We start from the raw sequence: 19413 nt of genomic DNA on the forward strand, positions 1-19413 counted from the left end.
TCTGAGCAACCATATGGTTTCCTGGAACTCAGGTCCTCTGGAAGAGCAGCCAGTGCTCTTAACCACTGAGCCATCCCTCCAGTCCTCATAAGCCCCACCTTTCGATCCATTCCACCCAAAGTCTTCAAACCCAACATTATTGCTGATGCCAAGATGTGCTTACAGACAGGAGCCTGGTATGGCTCTCCTCTGAGAGGCTCTGCCAGCGCCTGACTAAGAAAGATGCAGATACTCATAGCTTAGTATTGGACTGAGCCTGGGGACCCCAATGGAGGAGCTAGAAGAAGGACTGAAGGAGCTGAAGGGGATTGCAACCCCATAGGAGGAACAACAGTATCAACCAACCAGACCCTTCCGTGCTCCCAGAGACTTTAGTCCAACATACAAGTTGGGGTTTAGCCCTTAAACCGCCAGCCAGAGAGCATACATGGTCCAGTCTGTGGTCCGTAGCTCCCCCTGCATATGTCGCAGAGGACTGTCTCATCTGTCAGTGAGAGGGGAGGCTTGGTCCTGGAGAAGAGGAATGCTAAAGGGGTGAGGCAGGAGTGGCTGGGTGGGTGGGGCATTCTCTTAGAGGCAAAGGGAGGCTTTTAGCTCACTGGCTCCGTCGTGTTCTGTGTGGTGTGTTAGAGCCCTGGGTAACTACTGAGCTCTCACATGGCCTCTGAGTATCATCTAGTTACGACTTTGGGAGAGCGAACTTTTCCCATTATTTGGTGTGACTCATGGTGGAAGTAACTGCTTTGAAATTTGTTTGAAAAGTGCACCCTCCTCCCCAAGTGCTTTTCCATACCCTCCAGTGGGTCCTCCCAGTGGGTCCTCCCAATGAGCTCCCACCCCCAGTGCATGCTGGGTAATATTTCCCTTATTCACCCGACTTCTCTGTCATTTCTCATTATTATATGTAAGGGTTAGCACCATCATCCTGTTGGGCCAGGATCTGCTGCCTACTACACTCAGGACTGGGGGGTTCAGGACAGAAGAGCCAGCCTCTGCAAGCCCCTGACGCAGTCACCTCCAGAGAATTTCAGAAGAGCAAAGATTTCAGATTTCTGCACTGTCAGAAATACATCATGGGGGCTGGAGAGATGGCTCAGAGGTTAAGAGCACAGACTGCTCTTCCAGAGGTTCTGAGTTCAATTCCCAGCAACCACATGGTGGCTCACAACCATCTGTAATGGGATCTGATGCCTTCTCCTGATGTTTCTGAAGTACAGCTACAGTGTACTCATATCTAATAAATGAATAAAATAATTTAAAAGAAAGAAATACATCATGGTTCATGGGCGGAGGGGGGGGGGCTGGAGGGGGAGGCTATGATTTGCCCCGTGGCTGCCATGACAACCCTCCAGCCAGCCTATCTCCTGCTGCAGAGCTGTACAAACCTCCTTGTGAGGACAGACCCGGAGAGTCATTGGCTCAGATCATTCATAAGTATCTGTTCCCGACCAAAATGACCTGTGCGGTCTATTGGTGTCACTTTAGCGCAGTGATTCCTGGACACACCTCAACTCCGCCTGAAAGGCCAGCAGGCTGGAAAGAAGCCTTTGGAACTACTTATTGGAAACCCAGTTTTTATGAAAGTTCCCACTAGAGGGCACTGTCTAGGATTTAAACAGGCGTCGTCCTCGCTGACATCCCCACAGGGAAAAGCTTGAGAGTCAACTTTTCTGCAAGACTCTTTTTAAAAATTGAATGAACGAATTCCCTTTATATGTATGAAAGTTTTATTTGCGTGCAAGTCTGTGAAGATGTGTGCCTGGTGCCGGCAGAAGCTGGAAGAGAGCATTAATGATCTTCTGGAAGTGGAGCTGCAGATGGTAGATCACGCATGTGCTAAGAACTGAACCTGTGTTTTCTGGAAGAGCAGCCAGTGCTCTTAACCACGTGGCCATCTCTCCAGCCCCCTTTAAAAGGATCTTATCGGAGGCAAATACTTTCTTGATGACCAGTCATTTCTGCCAACAGGTGTGATAGTTTGGATCCTTTATACAGTTCTGTGTGCTTGGACCAACCAGCATCCATGAATCCAGACAATCATTTGAAAGCTTTATCCAGGGTATTGAGAGAACTGGACACAAGAGAAATCCCGGCATGCTTCTGTGCCATGAGCCAGCACACACAGCAGGTCCATGTTAAGCACTAAAGTCAAGCTCAGGACAGACACATGTCCCCCTCTGTTTGGGTTAACTTCCTTTTCGAACATCGTGTCTGCTCTTAAACTACATACTCATGAGAGCTGAGTATTTGGATAGGATCCCACAGCACCCTTTCTCAAACTAAGTTAGATTCCAGTTAGATCTGTGGAGGTGAGTAGAGGCTGCACCCTGAGCACCCCACAGTGGGAATAAAGCTCTGTCAGCAAACAGAACTGGTGGGATGGCTCAGCGGTTAAGAGCAAACAGCACGTCTAAGAACTTCATCTGTGATTCCAGAATCCAGGAAGATTTTTTTTCTCTTTCTCTCAAGGCAGAAACAAGATATCGGGATGAAATTTCATTTCATGATGAAAATCAGTCAAAGCCGAGGACCGACTGAGACCTCTGTGCATCCCTTTGCCTGAGCCTCTGGTCTAGTGAATTTGGAAAGCAAGGGCTGTGTCAACAGCTCCAGCAGGTCTGCCGACTGGACATTGTCCAAGTCCGGCAGGCAAATGGACAAAGGAAGAATGCAGGTGCTTAGCTTGGGCTGGGTGCAGAGGACTCACCCACAGCCACCCACAGCTCCGGTCCCCATGGGCATGTTCTGTTCCCTGCCAAGCCCAGATGGCATAGCAACAAGTAACAGGACGGGCCGCATTCTCGTGTACCAGGGCCACGCTAGCGCTGTCCGACGTTATGAGCATAGGAGGCAGAGGTTGCTTTACATTCACACAGCAAACAGCTGACCGTGGATGGGTGCTGGGTGCTAGCACCCACGATGGTCTTACTCAGGCAGAGGTCTTGGCTGGTATTTTCTTCCTGTCTGCCTATTCAGTGCCTCATATCTGGCAATGCTCAATAAATCTTTGCTTTTAGAGCTGAGATCCTCCTATTTAACATGGGGTACCGAACTCAGTCTTTCTTCTCTGGGTCCATGTTCCCCTTCTTGTTGATTAGCTGATGAAACTCTTAAATTACACTGTTACCAACTCCTCTCTCCACCCCACACTCCTCTCTATGACAAGTCCAATCAAGCATCTCACGGACCAAGTTCTGCGTTGCCCCGGTAAACCTTTTTGTTGGCATCTCCCCTGTCTCAGATGCTAGCTGAAGTAACCGTTTATCGGGCCTTCGATTATCCTTACAACTCCTGGGTGTATGAAAATTCGAGACTCAAGGACCCATGAGGCTCTTGATTGCTCTACCGCCCTGGTGAGTCCCAAGCCTGGCTTCTTGCCCTTGTCCCTGACACTCCCATGGCAGCCAGAGTCACCCCATGCTACCTCAGTTTCCCTCTCAAAGGTTCCAGTTCAGTACTGAGCGGACACATCACAACCACAAACGCTCTGCTCTCCTTTTACCTTCCTCATTGCCTGGGTGGCTTCATCCCTCTAGTTTCACAGGACCAGGGGACAGTCCCCGCGGTCGGGTTCTGGTTTTCATTTCTCCCTTGTTGGCGGCTCCTTCCCAGGTCCACAGCGTTGTCCTGGTGTGGCTGACGTTTGGTGACCTCTCCCAGCACCATCATTCTTTCCGTCAAATGCCATTGCCAAATGTGAGCCCCACGAAGAGATTGTCACTCACTGCTCTATCCCTGGGGATGAAGCAGGGCTGAAAACTGCTAGTGAGGGGGGAACCGGTGACGTCCTCCATTGTCTGAGAAGAAAGGAGGACCCATGGTGAGTTGGAAAGAATTTCCTTTCCTCACCCATTGCTAGCTTTACTATAGTGTGGTTGACAAAATGGAGCGGTGCACAGCACTGTGTCTTCACATGTACACCTACAAGATGGCTACCACAATAAAACCCAGACTTCACTGTGCCCAGACTGGCCTTGGCCTTATTACATAACCCAGGCTGGCCTCAAACTCTTCCTCTTGTCTCTTGCGTACTGGGATGACATTGTGTGTGTGTGTGTGTGTGTGTGTGTCTGATATGTGTGTATGTGCACACATGTGTGTGAACATTTAGAATCAAATTCCCAGCGCATTAGCATTGACCACAGTGTCGAGGCTGGGCGAGTTGCTACAGTGCAGTTCTGCTGGTCATGACTGTGTCCTAGAAACTGTATCCAGAGCCAGGGGCATTGGTCAGTGACTAAAGATACTTGCCACAGAAGGGTGACAACCTGAGTTTGAACCCTGGGACCTATGGACAACAAAAAGAGAGAAATGATCTCACAACGTTCTGATCTGATCAATAGGCAGTTGCCATGGCTCGTGTATGCCCCCCATATTACATGCTACATACACGTATATGCCCCCCCACATTACACAACACATACACACATGTACCCCCACATTACACAACACACACATGATAGTAAATAAAAAGTTTTAAAAGTTTAAAAATTGGACTGCATAGACGGCTGAGAGGCTTAGAGGAGTATTTACTCTTACAGAGGACCTGGTTTTATTCCCAGAACCCATGTCAGGTATTTCAAACTGTGCCTCCAAATCTGAAACTTCTGGACTTCAGGGGCACCAGCAGTCACACGAATATATCCACACACAAATACATAGTTAAAAAAATAAGTATTTTCTTTAGTTAAAAAGTGACATATCCCATTCTCTTTAGCAGTAAGATCAGCACGGTTCACAGGGCGTCCGCTGCTCCAGGCTTGGGGGCCGGTTCTGCTCCTCTACTTGGCACATTCCATACTGCGCTCATGGATCTGCCTGTTACACACGCAGTCTGCAGCTGTATTTGTAAAGGCTTTAGGAAGTATTGTTAAGAAAAGAATTACATCGTTTGCCATCTAGTTTGTGTCTGATGTCTGACTGTGGGGTGGCAGGGCATCCTAAATAATCCTGACGCCGCCACTCTCTGGGGAACTTCGGAAATCAGTCTTCCCAAGATGCTCTCTTCCAGTGTGTAAATCTGGAAGGACCATAGCAGCCATCCAGAATGTGTGAACGTGAGCTTTGGAAGATGTTGTGATTACCTGGGGGGAGGGGCACTCTGCTTGGACCCAGACTTGTACCTAACAGTTGCTGCCCTGAAGGGCCACCGTGTCCCCACCTAGACTTCCTTCCACCCTTTGCCCTCTGCTAGCATGACGTCATCTGAGTTCACGAGTTATGGGCCTCCGCTCAGTCTTGAAGCTAACAGTGCTGTTCCTGTTCAACTAGAGTCAGGTCCCTACTCTAAGGTCCACGTGCAGTGAACTTGCCTTGGAGGGCATTCTTTCAGGATGAACACAGCAGAGAGTGCAGACCCTTGGCACAGAGAGTGGGCTCTACTTCCTTCTCAAAGGCTGACGTGGGCTGATCCAGACAGCACTGTGGGCGCCTATGCATTCCCTCGATTCCTCAAGTATTACCGAGGACCCAGCAGCGAGGTTTGACAACCCCTGTGCTGACCCAGGGGAGTCCTTTGGTGTCCCTCCACTCCCATCATCTGGAGGAGCATCTTGCCAGGAGATCAGGGCTGCAGTTCTGGGAGATGAGGGAAGGTCTGAGTCTCAGAGTCCTGGCCCACACTCACGGCTGCTGGGAAATGCTGACTGGCCTGCTCTTATCTTCATGGTGGCCACAGAACTAAGGGAGGTGAAGGTTTTGCAATAACTAGGAGGAGTTTCTAAAGAGTTCTTATCATCCTTGAGAACTTGGCAGTTGTAAAGTGTTTGCCTGGAAGTTTCTGTGGAGTGTTTAGGAGTTGGAAGCCCATCAATTGCTGTGACAGTCCGTGAGAAGGGCTCTGTATGGAGGAGGTCAAACAGCTGGGTGTTCTCCCCCTCCCCCAACATCCCACCCAGGGACACGGTGGATGGACACGGGATGGAACTAGCCTTTCTCTTTCATGTTGGAGTGAACAGCCGAGCTGCAACAGCTGGAGGGACACAGAGCTGGGATTTTAAAGAGCAAAACAAAGACTGAGCAAGGAGAGGTGTTGCTGGGTGGCCGGATGTCTTGCTTGCTCAGCAGGCTTTGCAGCTAGCAGGAGCCCAGCAGCTTCCTCTGACCATGTACCTGATGACCAGCCAATCCCCCGCCCCACCCCACGCTTTCATTTTTTCTGCAGGAAGTTATGTCTATGAATCGCCCTTTACCTGTTTATAATAATCCTGCAGGACCAGTTGGGTTGGTTAAAAATATCAAACACCTAAAGTAACACTGGTGGAAGACGATATTAAACTAAATGTTAGATATGTAAACAATGTATGGTAGACCTTTCCAATTGGTATTCCTGGAATGTTTTTTAAATCAATAGGATTTTAGTTCTTAAATCACACTGGACTCTTACGATAAGACTGTTATTTAATCCATGGGACAGACAAAATGAGTCATTTTGTACGGCCCTAAAGCAAAAAACGGCTCTCCGTAGAGTCCTGTTGAGTATGGTTTACATGTTTAAATACTTCTAACCACTACAATTTTGAAATATAATGTGGCTTACAGAAGTAAATAAAACACAGGAATTACTATGAAGACCAATGGTGAAGTCATCATTCAGAGCAGAACCCCCGACCATCCCCATTCTGAGTGTGACAGCTTTTTCCTCAACCACACCAACATCCAGCGTCACTTAGTTTCTTTCATTTCTGAACTTCACAATTGTACTCAGACACTTCACACTTTTCCTTGCCTGGCTTCCTTCACTCTTGACTGTGTTGGTAAGATTTATTCTTGTTTGCTCACTCACTTTGTGATGTGTGTGTGATGGTGTGTGTGTGTGTGTGTATGTGTGTTATAGTATGGTGTGTGTGTGATGGTATGTGTGTCATGGTGTGTGTGTGTGTGTGTGTGTGTGTGTGTGTATTTGTTAGTGTGGGTATATGAACATTATACCCCTGTGTTTGGAAGGTAGAAAGTCATGTTGAGTGTATTTTCTGGATTGCTTTCCACATTTTTTTACAACCTACTTTTTAAAAAATGTATGTGAATACACTGCTGCTTTCTTTAGACACACCAAAGCCGTATTTATTTTTGATATAAAGTTTATTGCTCAACCTGAAGCTCATTGATTCAGCTTGGTTGATTGGTCAGCGAGTTTCAGGACCTGCCTGTCTCCACCTCCGAACACTGAGGTTATAGGTGTCCACTGGGATTTGAACTCATACTTGAGCGGTGAGCACTTGTGTTCCTGAGCCACTTCCCTACCAGGCATTTTGACTAAGTACTGTAACATATGTTGTTTTATAGCCACTGCACCCATTTTACTGTTTTGGACATTTGGTTTGTTTCACTGTTACATGTGAAGGCAGAGAAATGCATTGATCACCAGCGATATTCACAGGTATGAGCAGCCTGGATCCCCACGTCACTATGTGGTAGGATGCTGTGTTAAAGAGCTACCAAAAATTAACTCCTAGATTTCTAGACAATGAGGCTTTCAGTTCAAACTGCAAAATAGCATATCATACCCAATGGGTAAGAGTGGTACAGGTATTTTCTTTTCAAGAATTCTTCTTGCCAGTCAACATTAATGACTGATTTTTTTTTTTCACACTTTGAACTTCATGATCCTAATGAGAATTCTTAACGTATTAATTCTAGTTACTAACAAGGAGATGGAGAGTGGGTGAGATTGGGATGTCTGTAGGTAAGGAGCCCATGCTCACAAACTAGGCCCTGTGTTGGAATTCTTCCCCATGATACTGGCAGCTGCAACTTTGGCCAAGACCCTACTGGATGCTCTGAGAACAGCTTGAGCTCATTTACATGATATTTCCATCTCTCTCAGAAAAGTGTGATTTAACTGTTTCTTCTCCTTTTTCTCCCCAGTAGCATCTAAGTGGAAAGGAAAGTAATGACTGGTATTGGTTGGGTCCTAGAACATGAGGGGACACTGATAATGGGTAGGAACTACCAGCCTGGGTACTAGCAGCTTGGGCAATCTAACTAGCCACGGGCTGCCTGCTCATGTACAGCTCAGTTTCATAGACAGCATAAAGGACCGTCGGGCCCCTGAGGGATGCTCGTAGTTGCTCAAGAGGGCCCCATGGAGATCAGAATGTAAAAACTAAAATTCTGGGCCAGGCATGGTGGTTCATGCCTTTAGCACCAAAACTCAGGAGGCAGAGGCAGAGGCAGGTGCATCTCTGTCCGAGGCCAGCTGCCTCCACAGAGTGAGTTTCAGGATAGCCAGGAACTGGAACATAGATAAATTCTGTCTCAAAACAAAACAAAAAGCAAATGAAAAAAAAAAAAAAAACAAACATATCAAAACAAGCTACACATTATAAAAGCTAACGCATGCTGTAAACTTCAAAAACAAAAAGTAGGATTCTTATCAGACCACTTGACACAGCTTTATAGTGCTTACTCCTCTTCCTGAACTTTTTAGCTACCAACCCTCTGACTCCTTCAAGTTTGAGATACTCCTCTTCCAGGATCAAGAGATACGCATGCAATTTGTGCTTGATGGGATACAGGCTTTTGCCTTACAAACATGGGATTCTGACCAACACTTACAATTGAATCCCCTGCCTTCAGATACATTCCTGACCCTGAGCAGACAGAGCTGAGCGTGAGGGCCCAGCAGTACGGTGATGGTGGTGGTTGCTTGGCTTAGTAAAGCACTGCAGCAGTTGGGTTCTCGGTTTCACTCATTTCAGGCTCAGCAGCTCTTTGATCCCCGATCCTCCAGTGCTAAGGGAAGGTGAGGCTGACAAGATTCACACAGAGGGTGGCAGTTTCAGCGGTGGCCACCACTCCCAAATCTGTGTCCCAGTCTCGAATGAGATATGAAGTAAGGATGACACACCAGCAGGAGAGGCTCGGGTTCATGCCAACAGCATAGACTCCTGGCTTCCGTTGACCCCAGTGGAAAGTGCTCCCAAGCCACCTCCTTTATCTCCCTTCTCCTGGCTCTATGTCCCATTAAACACAAACAAAATGTCTTTCCAGCCTTATTGTTATTGGCGTGTTTCCCAAAACATTCACAACTACTTCAAGGCCACTTCGTATGTTGGGAAGTTAAGAGTTAAAATGGATAATGGACCTAACCCACAACAATTAAAGTAGAAACATTTTGCAACCTCTAGAGAAACATAGTATCATGTGCCCACTTTGTCAGGTCTTAACAGTAACACCAAGCAAAGGCTTACAGCCAGACATGCATAGAAACCAATACTGTAGCAGTGGCTTTGCAAAAAGTTATTGTCCTGTTGACCGTCAAGGAGACAGAAGGCACACTCAAACTGTCTACTTGATCTGACAGAGCAGAGGAATTCAGGTGGCCCAAGGGCAAAAGAGGGCGAAATGGTCTTAACCTGGGAGTTTCCAGTCTTTTAGCTGCTCTGGTCTGTCTCGCTACAGAAGACAGGGTACCAGGGTTTAGTCTAGTTTCAAGATGGCCTGTTACTGCTCTTCAGATTCTGTGTGGGAGACTTTTGATTTCCCGGGTTCATTTTCAGTCGGGTCCTAGGGCTTCAACCCTCAGTCCTGAAAACAGCTGGCGCTGCAGTTTTAGAGGCTGACAGAAGTGAGGCCCTGAATGATGCGTTCTGCCAGCCAGGGTCCTGGATTGAAGAACACCTCGTGACAGACCTGAATGCCTATGGCCACACCATCTTTGTAAGTCTCACTTGCCATACTGCATATAGGATGCCAGGTAGGATGCTGGGATTATCATTTCCTTTGTGGAACTCAAACCTGTCACTTAGCATCTCTGGACCTCAGGTTGTCCTGGGCTGTAAAATGGGTACAAGTGATACTAAGATTAAAGGAATTCGTTTTGGCAGAATGGTTACAATGGTATCTGGTACATAACAGAGCTCCGTATTTACTAGCTCTTATCTTTGCTACCAGAAAAATCATATTAAAGTTAACCGCACAAAGCCCTTCTTCCACCAGAAGCAAATCAGAATTTTAGTGACCAGGCAGAGAAAGGGCAGCGCAAGATGAACAGACTATTAGCTTTTCAGACAATACTAATGCAGCCAAAATTGCACTTAACTAAAGACTGTAAGGAAATTTCCTGGACCATGAGAACATGCTAGGTCACACAGCATGCTAAAGAGCGAGTGCTAACACAGGGCGGAATCCTGCACCCAAATGAGAATCAGTGGTTTTAAAAGAAAAAGCATACACTTGTCTGCAATCAAACTTAAGTCCTGCTCATCAAGAGGACAGGCTGCCAGGACAAGTCCTTCGGGGGACTGCTAAAGCTGGCAGGGCCCAGAGCACCTTACCCTTCCAAACCAAGACACTTGAGCGGAGGAGCGAGGGAAGCTGGGGGAAACAGGGAGAGAGGAAGGAGCAGGGCGTTCACGGAGAGAGGGAGATCACAGAAAGAAGGAGGTTGTGGAGAAGAAAGAATAGGGGGCGACCTGAGAAGGGAGAAGGAACAGAGGGAGGAGAAAGCGCCGGGAGGGAAGGGGAGGCAGAAGGATGGGGAGGAGGGGGCAGGGCTGGGAAACTGGAGAGCAAGGGGAGGAAAGGAAGCTTGGGAAGGAGGCGGGGAGTGGGGGGGGGGATGAGAAGCCCACAGCAGGGGTCAGGGGTAGCTCGGGGTCCGCGTGGGGTGGTGTGGTGGAGCCAGCCAGCTTGGCCAGCGGCGCGGTTCGGAGGCGCCGGAGTAGTTCACCAGCGCGGCGCGCAGACGGGGGCGCTGTGGTGTCGGGCAGAAGAAGGCGCCGCCGGACCCGCCTCTTTCCCCGCCCGCCGCTGTCGCCGGGAAGCCTGGCGGAGCAGGCTCGGCCACATCGCGGCCGCGCGGGCACAGTCGCCCAGCCGAGTGCGGACCGTGCGCCGCCTTTGTCCGCCGGTGGCAGCTGGTTTCGCGGCCGCCGCCCGCGATGGCCCCGCAGCAAGGCCGGCCAGCGCTGCCCTCCCGCTGCGAGCCGCCGGCGGCGCCGCCCGTACCGCCTCGCCGGGAGCGCGGGGGGCGCGGGGCGCGCGGGCCCGGGGTGTCCGGGGGTCGGGGGCGCGCGGGCGGCGCCGAGGGACGCGGCGTCAAGTGCGTGCTGGTCGGCGACGGCGCGGTGGGCAAGACCAGCCTGGTGGTCAGCTATACCACCAACGGCTACCCCACCGAGTACATCCCCACGGCCTTCGACAACTTCTCGGGTGAGCACCGGGCGGGGCGCGGCCTCAGGCTGGGAGGCGCGGGGCGGCGCGGGTCTCGGGGCAGCAGCTCGGCGGGGCGGCGGCGGGGTGTCCGAGCGATCCGGCTCGGGGACAAGGGAGCGAACTGCAGCTCAGGTGTCCTTTCCACCTGCGCCCTCCGGAGCGACTCAGTTGCCGCGGATCTCCGCCTGGAGCAACCCGGATTGCTCCGTGTGCGAGCCGGCCAGACGCACCGGGGAGGGCTGGGGCTTGCGAGAACGTTCCTTTCTTCTGAGCCCAGCGCCTGCCTGGCCTGCGCCCCGCCTGCGCTGTCTCGGTTTCTGAAGGTTGGCCCAGTCCTTCCAGCTTGTCGTTTAGCTCCAGCAAGTTCTCAAGGGTGGGTGGGCTCGTTTATAATACAAAGATAGCAAAAGTCAAGAGATCATTTATCTTGAAATTAAAATTTTTTTTTTTGGAATCTAAGAAAAAGTTAAGAAATATCGCGTAAGCTGGTGTGAAAAATCTTCCTCGTAAAATATTTACCTTTGACCTACAGTCTCCGTGGCCAGTCTCTGATTGCCTCTGTCAGAGACCCTATGAATAAAACAGAAATGCATGCTACCCCCTCATCTGATCACTAGCATAAACATTTATAAACAACTAGAAAGGCTATCAGGAGACAAATTGCCTAATTTAAGCTGAAGCCTCTATGTCTTTACTGGATGGGGGGTCCTTGCTCTCACCCTATCTCTGGACCCCAGTGACAAACCTGTGTGGCTTCTCTCCACCAGCTTTTTCGTTTAATCCTCTCTTTGAACTGACAGAAAACAGTGCCCATTTCCACGCACGGGGTGATAGGCCACCTGTGTTTGCACAAGTTCTCAAAACTGCTGGAGTTGTATGATAAACCCTGAAGCCAGGAGACTTTTTCCCAGGGGGGGGGACCCAGAATTATCTATGAGGCTTTCCCTTGATTTAAAAGCATAGAGTTGGTTCCCACCTAATACCCCTCCCCACCTTGTGTTGTTTCTAGGCCCTTTGAAACAAGGGTGACAGGAAAATTAATCTTCCAGGCTTGAAAGGGAAACACTAGCCTTCCGGGGCACCTTCCAGGGGTCAGGGCTTTGCTGCCTCGTTGTCTGTGGTGGAAGGAGCCCCCACCTTGGAACATTTGTACACTTCCAAGGGTTTCTGGGCTTAGGCAAGTCCTTAGTTCACTAAGAGAACCCAGAACAGGACCTGCCAATCTTCTGAGAGGGTAAAAGATGTCCTGATAATCATCTTGGTCTTTTTTTCTTTCCCTCAAGCCGTGGTGTCAGTGGATGGGCGGCCTGTGAGACTCCAGCTCTGTGACACTGCGGGACAGGTCGGTATCAAGTTACACAGCTCTGCCCTGGGAAAGGAAACAGCCTTTTAAAGGTTTCCAAACAACCTTTGCAGTTTCCAAATGATTCCCTTAGTAACCGGGTCATTGTGAAGCCTAGTGAAGCAGGCCCACCCCTCAGCTTCTCTGAGGGCAGTGGGAGGAGGAGAGGAGGCCAAGAAGGACACCTCTGGGCCAGTGAAACAGAGTCTGCCTGTCCTGGGAAGGAGCCAAGGAAGCAGCTTTGGGAACTGCCTCTTATTTTCATGGTATTTTCTCGGTACCTCTCATGGTCTCACTTAAGCTAAAAAAGAAAAACCACAGTCATGGTTTATAACCGTTTCTTAGAGGAAGCCCCTCATACCTTATAATGCATCGATTCAAGGTTAATGAACCTGAAACTTAGGTCCTAAGTACTTAGGTGACCAGGTGACAGTGAACTCGTCTCTCCTGATGTCTGGAGCTGACAGGGTGCAGAGGGGATAAGTAATCCTTTTCCTTTCCCGACTGTCCATGCTGATGAAGAAGCTGGCCTTTCTGTGTCCCCAGATCTCATCCAAGCCAGGACGTTAGCTAATGCATTACTGTAAGATAGCAAACATGGGACTCAGGACTGGCTTATTCCTGAGACCTCGAAAAGACAGAAGACAAGGCTGCCTAATAAGACATCAGTCTAGTGATAAATGCAGCAACAGACATCCTACTGGGAAAGCTGTTCAGCACCTTTGCTGTGAGTGGGAGGAGCCAAACACCATCAGTACGTCACTGTGTGGGAAGGAAACATCAAAATCCAGGCCTAGTTCATGCTTGCGATTCCAGCTCTCAGGCAGCTGCAGCAGAAGGTTAGCCACAAGATCAGAGGCAACCTGGGCTGTGTGGAGAGTTCGAGGACAATCTAGGCATGAGACACAGTCTCAAAGACAGAAATGCCAGGCATGTTGGTGCACACCTGTGAGACCCTGTCTCTTAAAACCATGCCAACAAAGGAGCACATCAAAGAGATGGACTTTCTATGATGTCCTCTGGGTTGTTTTTTTAAAAGATTTATTTATTTATTTATTTATTTATTTATTTATTTATTTATTTATTATCTATATGAGCACACTGTAGCTATCTTCAGACAGACACACCAGAAGATAGCATCATATCCCATTATAGATGGTTGTGAGCCACCATGTGGTTGCTGGGAATTGAACTCAGGACCTCTGGAAGATCAGTCAGTGCTCTTAACCAGCTGAGCCATCTCTCCAGCCCCCCCCCTTTTTTTTTAAGATTTATTATTATTATTTTTTATATATATGATGAGTACACTGTCACTGTCTTCAGACACCAGAAGAGGGCATCAGATCCCATTACAGATGGTTGTGAGCCACCATGTGGTTGCTGGGAATTGAACTCAGGACCTCTGGAAGAAGAGTCGGTGCTTTTAACCACTGAACCATCTCTCTAGCCCCTGGGTTGTTTTATACAGATGAAGGATGCTGGGCTTTTCCATCTGGAGGACATGGACAGAAGTGTATAGTTGCTATAGGCACCCTGAAAAGCAGAGAGAAGGCAGGAAACCCAAAGAGCCCCAAGGCACAGACATCATGGACCCTAGTGAGGAGCTCCTAGGATGCTGGCTCAGGCTTCACTGTGTCACCCCTCAGATGTCCCTACCCGCCTGCCACCTTGGCTTCTGAGGGAGGTGGACTTTCCTTGGAAGATGAGTCCTGAGTTGCAGCCTGACACACTCAGGGTTCCATGTGTGTTAGTTTATGAACCAGAGAGTGTGAGCCATCAGCCTGTGGACAGCTATGGGCTTGCCTGCTGCAGACCTGGGGTCAGCAGGAGCTCGAGGAAAACAGCACAGTGCAGAGAAAAGCTTGGCTGTGGTTTTTCGAAAGGGGATGGATATGTCAGAAAACCAACTCAGCATTTCTAAAAGGGAGTTAGATGTTTCCTTCATATCATCTCGGAAAAGCTGGGAAATAATCAGACATGGGTTCGGGCCTGTGATCACAGCGTTTGGGACATAGGGGCAAGAGGACTACAAGCGTCAGGTCTGCTTAGGCTATAGTGAGTTCAAGGCTAGCCTGGGCCTTACTCTACAGTGAGATCCTGTCTAAAAGGAATGTCAAGTAGGTTGTATTTACATATTTATTCCAATATATGTATATGCATCAGTAATAAATTAAAGAAAAAGAGGCTGTGGATTTGAGAGGGGGGCCGTGTGTGGAGCCGGAAGGTTGGGGCTCCAGGGAAGAGTAAATACAGTATCCATGGGAAAATAAACTTTAAAATGTCAAGGAAGCAGAGCAGTCTATAAGGCAATTATATTGGGGAGGAAAGGCTTAGTGCCAAGCTGGTGCTCTTGTTTGAAGTTGCTCTCCCGGGCACTGCCGGCTTTCCCTGAGGGTGCTGTGCCTCCCGCCCGAAGCGTAGCTGGCAGAGAACACACCGCTAAGTAACCAGCAGGCTCACCTACAGATCTGTAGCAAAGCAGCTTTGAAGACTGCTGTCCAGTCGCCAGCGGATGGGGTGAGACTCCGGCAGGACAAGCAGGAGTGGACCGGAGCTGTTCTGCCCTGGCTGCTCCTGCCCTGCAGCTCATCTGATGAAGGAGCTGCTGACATGACACGTTCATGTGGACAAAGGAGCGTGTTTCTCCTGTGGTCAGGAATGGGAATACAGGTTAGCCGGATCACGGGGCCTGAGCATGGGTGGGTATCCCTGGCTGTTATGTGAGCCAGAACCGCAGTGTAGCTCTGCTGTGACAAATATACCCAGAATCCACTTCTGCTGCCTTTGAGTTTTCCTGTCAGGGTGGTGAGCGTTTAACTTTCTCATGTACAAACAGCAGAGATGGAAAGGAGACTGTGGGAACAGTTGCTGGCCTGGGAGCAGACAGTGTTGCTGAAGGAAGGGTGGCTTGCTTCATTCTCCACCAGGAGCCAAAAATTCATCTCATGTGGATTCATGATGTACTTGAAAAAAAATCTTCATGCTGAAAAGAGGGGGAAACCAGGCACAAGCGTCACTAGAAAGAACCTACCATACTATATGTCTGTGTGTCTGTCCTGCTCTTAACATTCTCTCTGGAGTTCACACTGCAGGCCTGGCCTTGGAACTCCTTCCCTGAGGGTGTGTTCTGGCTGTATCACTGCACCACAGAGCCAAGGATTTTGGTCCACACTGCGCAGGGGCCCATCTCTGCCTCACCTATTCAGCTCCTTAGCCAGATCTCAGTGGTTTGGAGAGCAGCGCTCCAAAGCCTTGTCACTAGGCCATTGTGGGCTCTGGGTGTGGCCGAGGTGACTACTTTCTTTCTGTCCCATCCCTAGCATGGCCAGAGCCTGGTCAGGTCTATGTTCCTTGCTCAAGACCTCATAAAGGAGAGGTGACTCATGGGAAAGTCCCCTGAGCTGGCCCCATGGCCTGGTTAAGTTTCTCCATTTGTTCTCTCAGCACAGAGTTGACAGTAAGAACCTGAATCATTCTGTCTCAGCTTTCATGTATTGGGACCTTATCAGGGGCAGGACTCCCAGAGCTACTGGGTTCTCTCCTGTGAGCTCTGTAACTCTCAACTCATGTGGTCAATGGGTTATTGACCCACAGTGGAAGCAAACCTGTTAACAAAGAAGGACTGATTAGCAAAGTAGACTGATGTTTGAAGTCAAGAAAGCAGCCTGTGCTGTCTGGGTTTTATGTCAACTTGATACAGACTAGAGTCGATTGGGAAGAGGAGACCTCAATGAGAAAATGTTCTGCAGTGCTTTGAATGAGAACGACTCCCATAGGCGCATTTGTTTGAATCCTTGGTTCCCATTGGTGGAACTGTTTGGGAAGGATTGGAAGGTGTGCCTTGTCAGAGGAGGTGTGTCACAGGGTGAGGGGCACTTGGAGGTTTTGAAAGACTGGTGTCATTCTTAGTGGGCCCTCTCTCCTGCTTGTGGATCAAGATGTGAGCTCTCAGATGTCCCTGCCACTATGCCTTCGCAATGACATCATAGTTAGTCCTCGGAAACCATAAGGCCAATTAAATGCCTTTTTTTTTTTTTTAAATAGTTGCTTTGTCCAGTGTTTTGTTACAGCAATAGAAACATAACTAATACGCATCCCTAGTAGACTGTCTGTGGGCAAGCCTGTGGTTCATTTTCTTATTAGTGATTGATGTGGAAGGCCCAGCTCCCTGGGGGAGGTTCCACACCTGGGCTGACAGTCCTGGCTGAGATAAGAAAACAAGATACAAGCTAGTCAGTAAACGGCACTCCTCCATGGCCTCTGCCTCTCTCTGTTCCTGCCACCATTTCCTACCTGGATTTCCCCAGATGGTAGACTGCAGGATGGAAAATCAAATAAACCCTTTCCTCCCTGTATTGTTTTTGGTCATGGTGTTTATCAGAGCAGCAGAAACCCCAGCTAAGACAGCCGTAGTTAAAGAATACTGCGCCTGTAAATAGGACTGTAGTCATCAGCGCCTGCCAACCGAGTAATGGAAAACACCGAACACGATTAACGTCTTCCTGTCTTGAGAAGTCATCACTGTTGGATGCTTGAGGATTTCAGTGCACACAGACACATTTCAGATAAGGATGAGTGGAAGGGAAAGTTTTTCTGGGATGAGACTGAGCTGGAGTTTCCTGTGAGCTGGAAATGGTGCCTCCGGGACCTATAAGGTGCTCGACAGGAGGAAGTGCTGGTGTGGATGCTGGCTCGTGCCTGAAGTGTGTGGTGTGTGGAGAGTCTGTTGGGAGATTGCAGGACATCCATGCTCCAGGTCTCTGTACCACGGGACAGTATATTGTCTGTCTGAAACATGCTGCGGAAGCTTAGCCATTGCGGAAGGGAGGAAGGGAAGAAAGAGAATATGCGGGCAGGACAAGAATGGATTAACCATTGTCTAGGTGACAGTGAGGGAGGATACCATGTCTTTAAACCGCTACAGCTGGTAGTTTTCATAGATTCCTGTTCTCACCGTGAAGTCTTTCTTATTTCTGAGGAGCACGGTTCTGCACTGGGCTGGGGGAGGGATCTGCATCCCTCACTGCTGTGGTCGGGCAGAGCAGGACTGGACCTCACAAGGGAGTTCTGTTAAGAGAACAGAGTTTAGGAGGTCAAATCTTGGGTATCAGTGTGGATGAGTGCTGAATTTAGAACAGTCAAGTTCCAGGAGTTAAAAAAGAGAGTTGGGGTCACTGTGGGCCAGAAAAAGCAAGATCTCATCTGCTTTAAGTGCCTTTCTATAGCATATGGTATGGTAGTTATGGTAACCAATAATATATTTGGAGTGTTAAGGCTGTCCCTCAGAGTTTACAGAGGCTATACCTGTGCCCCAGGGCAGGCAGTAGGGCAGGCTCTTTATAAAGACAGGTTTCCTGTGAGCATCCTGGCCCTGAAGGGTAATAATGGCTTTGTCCTTGGTTTCAGGATGAGTTTGACAAGCTGAGGCCCCTCTGCTACACCAACACGGACATCTTCCTGCTGTGCTTCAGTGTGGTGAGCCCCACATCCTTCCAGAACGTGGGCGAGAAGTGGGTCCCGGAGATCCGACGTCACTGCCCTAAGGCCCCCATCATCCTGGTCGGGACCCAGTCGGACCTCAGAGAAGATGTCAAAGTGCTCATCGAACTCGACAAGTGCAAGGAGAAGCCTGTGCCTGAAGAGGCGGCGAAACTGTGCGCCGAGGAGGTCAAAGCTGCCTCCTACATTGAATGCTCAGCCTTGACTCAGAAAAACCTCAAGGAGGTGTTCGACGCTGCTATTGTTGCTGGTATCCAGCACTCAGACTCCCAGCGACAGCCAAAGAAGTCTAAGAGCAGGACCCCGGAGAAGGTGCGGGACCTGTCCAAGTCTTGGTGGAGGAAGTATTGCTGCTTGGCCTGACTCTTGCAAACAGCTGGTGTTTAAGTTGCAGAAACTCTTTATGATGTGACTGTGGTCATAGGAAGAGCCCTCAAAGCATCCCCTTCCGCCCTTACCTTCTCATGTGTCTGAGCCTAGGGTTGAGATTCATATGCAAAATATGTTTAAAACTGTTTTTGAAAGTTAAGAGTTTTTTTCCCTCCCTGTAAGTCTGGAGACTTAGAGCTGTGGACCTCTGGATTAACTTATGTTTCCTATGAAAAGGGCTCTTCAAAGCTGGGCATCAGCATGAAGTCTGCTGCACAGTTCAGGACAGAGGAGAACGGGACCTTCTCCTGATTAAGGGCTACTGAGTGCTCAGTGCGGGACACACGCGCACCAGACTTGGGGAGAGGAAGAGTGGGCTTTGAAACCACACAAACCATCCCCACTTTTGTAAGAGCAAAAGTCTGAAAACAGCGAGGGGCTTCTGCTTACAAAACCTCATGCCCATCCCTTCTGTTTACTCAGATTCACTTAGGATTTTAAAACAACCAAAACATCCCACAACCTACTGGCACTGTGTTGACGAAACAGCATACTTGCTTGTTACGTGTTTTTTGTTTTTGAAATCATATGACCAGTTATGTTGCTATGAAAGTGGCGGAAATGCCGCTTGGGAGGCAAGTGCTGGGCCCACATCTGACGGCTTCTTTAGGGGTGACTCGGGGTGACTCGCGTTGAGATCAGAGAGTGCTCTTCGCTTTCAGGACTGGCCTGCTAAGGAAAGCAGGGGAGGGGAGGGGAGGGGAGGGGAGGGGAGGGGAGGGGAGGGGAGGGGAGGGGGTCGTATGCTTGCCTAGGGGCCTCGGGCTGCCATGCTCAAACTGTCCCATTTGCAAGGAATTGGGCCACTATGAATCAAGCCATAGTTGATGATTGTGGGACACACACACACACACACACACACACACACACACACACACACAGAGGCTGGTTTGCGATGGAATCCTGAGATACACAGGCATGGTTTCAGGTGTCAGGACACCACGCCTTCCTCTTCTTGACATTTCTTTGAACAGACATCATTTTGT

General features: G+C 49.2%; 1 protein-coding gene across 2 annotated transcripts; it reads left to right on the plus strand.

Annotated features, from left to right (window-relative positions):
• The first annotated feature begins 10861 nt into the window (after positions 1-10861).
• RHOU (ras homolog family member U) lies at positions 10862-19157 on the plus strand. 2 transcript variants are annotated; one of them, XM_080936732.1, is made up of 4 exons: positions 10862-11154; positions 12441-12499; positions 14966-15169; positions 17906-19157. In XM_080936732.1, the coding sequence occupies exons 1-4, from the start codon at positions 10884-10886 to the stop codon at positions 18359-18361; spliced, it is 990 nt and encodes a 329-aa protein (XP_080792858.1). In that variant the 5' UTR covers positions 10862-10883; the 3' UTR covers positions 18362-19157. The 2 variants fall into 2 exon arrangements, with proteins under 2 accessions (XP_080792858.1, XP_080792859.1); XM_080936733.1 differs by lacking the exon at positions 14966-15169 and having other exon boundaries at positions 17906-19150.
• The last annotated feature ends 256 nt before the right edge of the window (positions 19158-19413 follow it).

This window comes from Micromys minutus (assembly GCF_963924665.1).
Source record: "Micromys minutus genome assembly, chromosome: 24".
NCBI lineage: Eukaryota > Metazoa > Chordata > Mammalia > Rodentia > Muridae > Micromys > Micromys minutus.

Excerpts from the sequence above, each read along its gene's own strand:
- RHOU (XM_080936732.1), top strand. The coding sequence starts at position 10,884 with ATGGCCCCGCAGCAAGGCCGGCCAGCGCTGCCCTCCCGCTGCGAGCCG. Across the intron at positions 12,500-14,965 it reads TCTGTGACACTGCGGGACAG|ATCTGTAGCAAAGCAGCTTT; the intron begins GTCGGTATCAAG and ends GCTCACCTACAG. Across the intron at positions 15,170-17,905 it reads GGTCAGGAATGGGAATACAG|GATGAGTTTGACAAGCTGAG; the intron begins GTTAGCCGGATC and ends CCTTGGTTTCAG.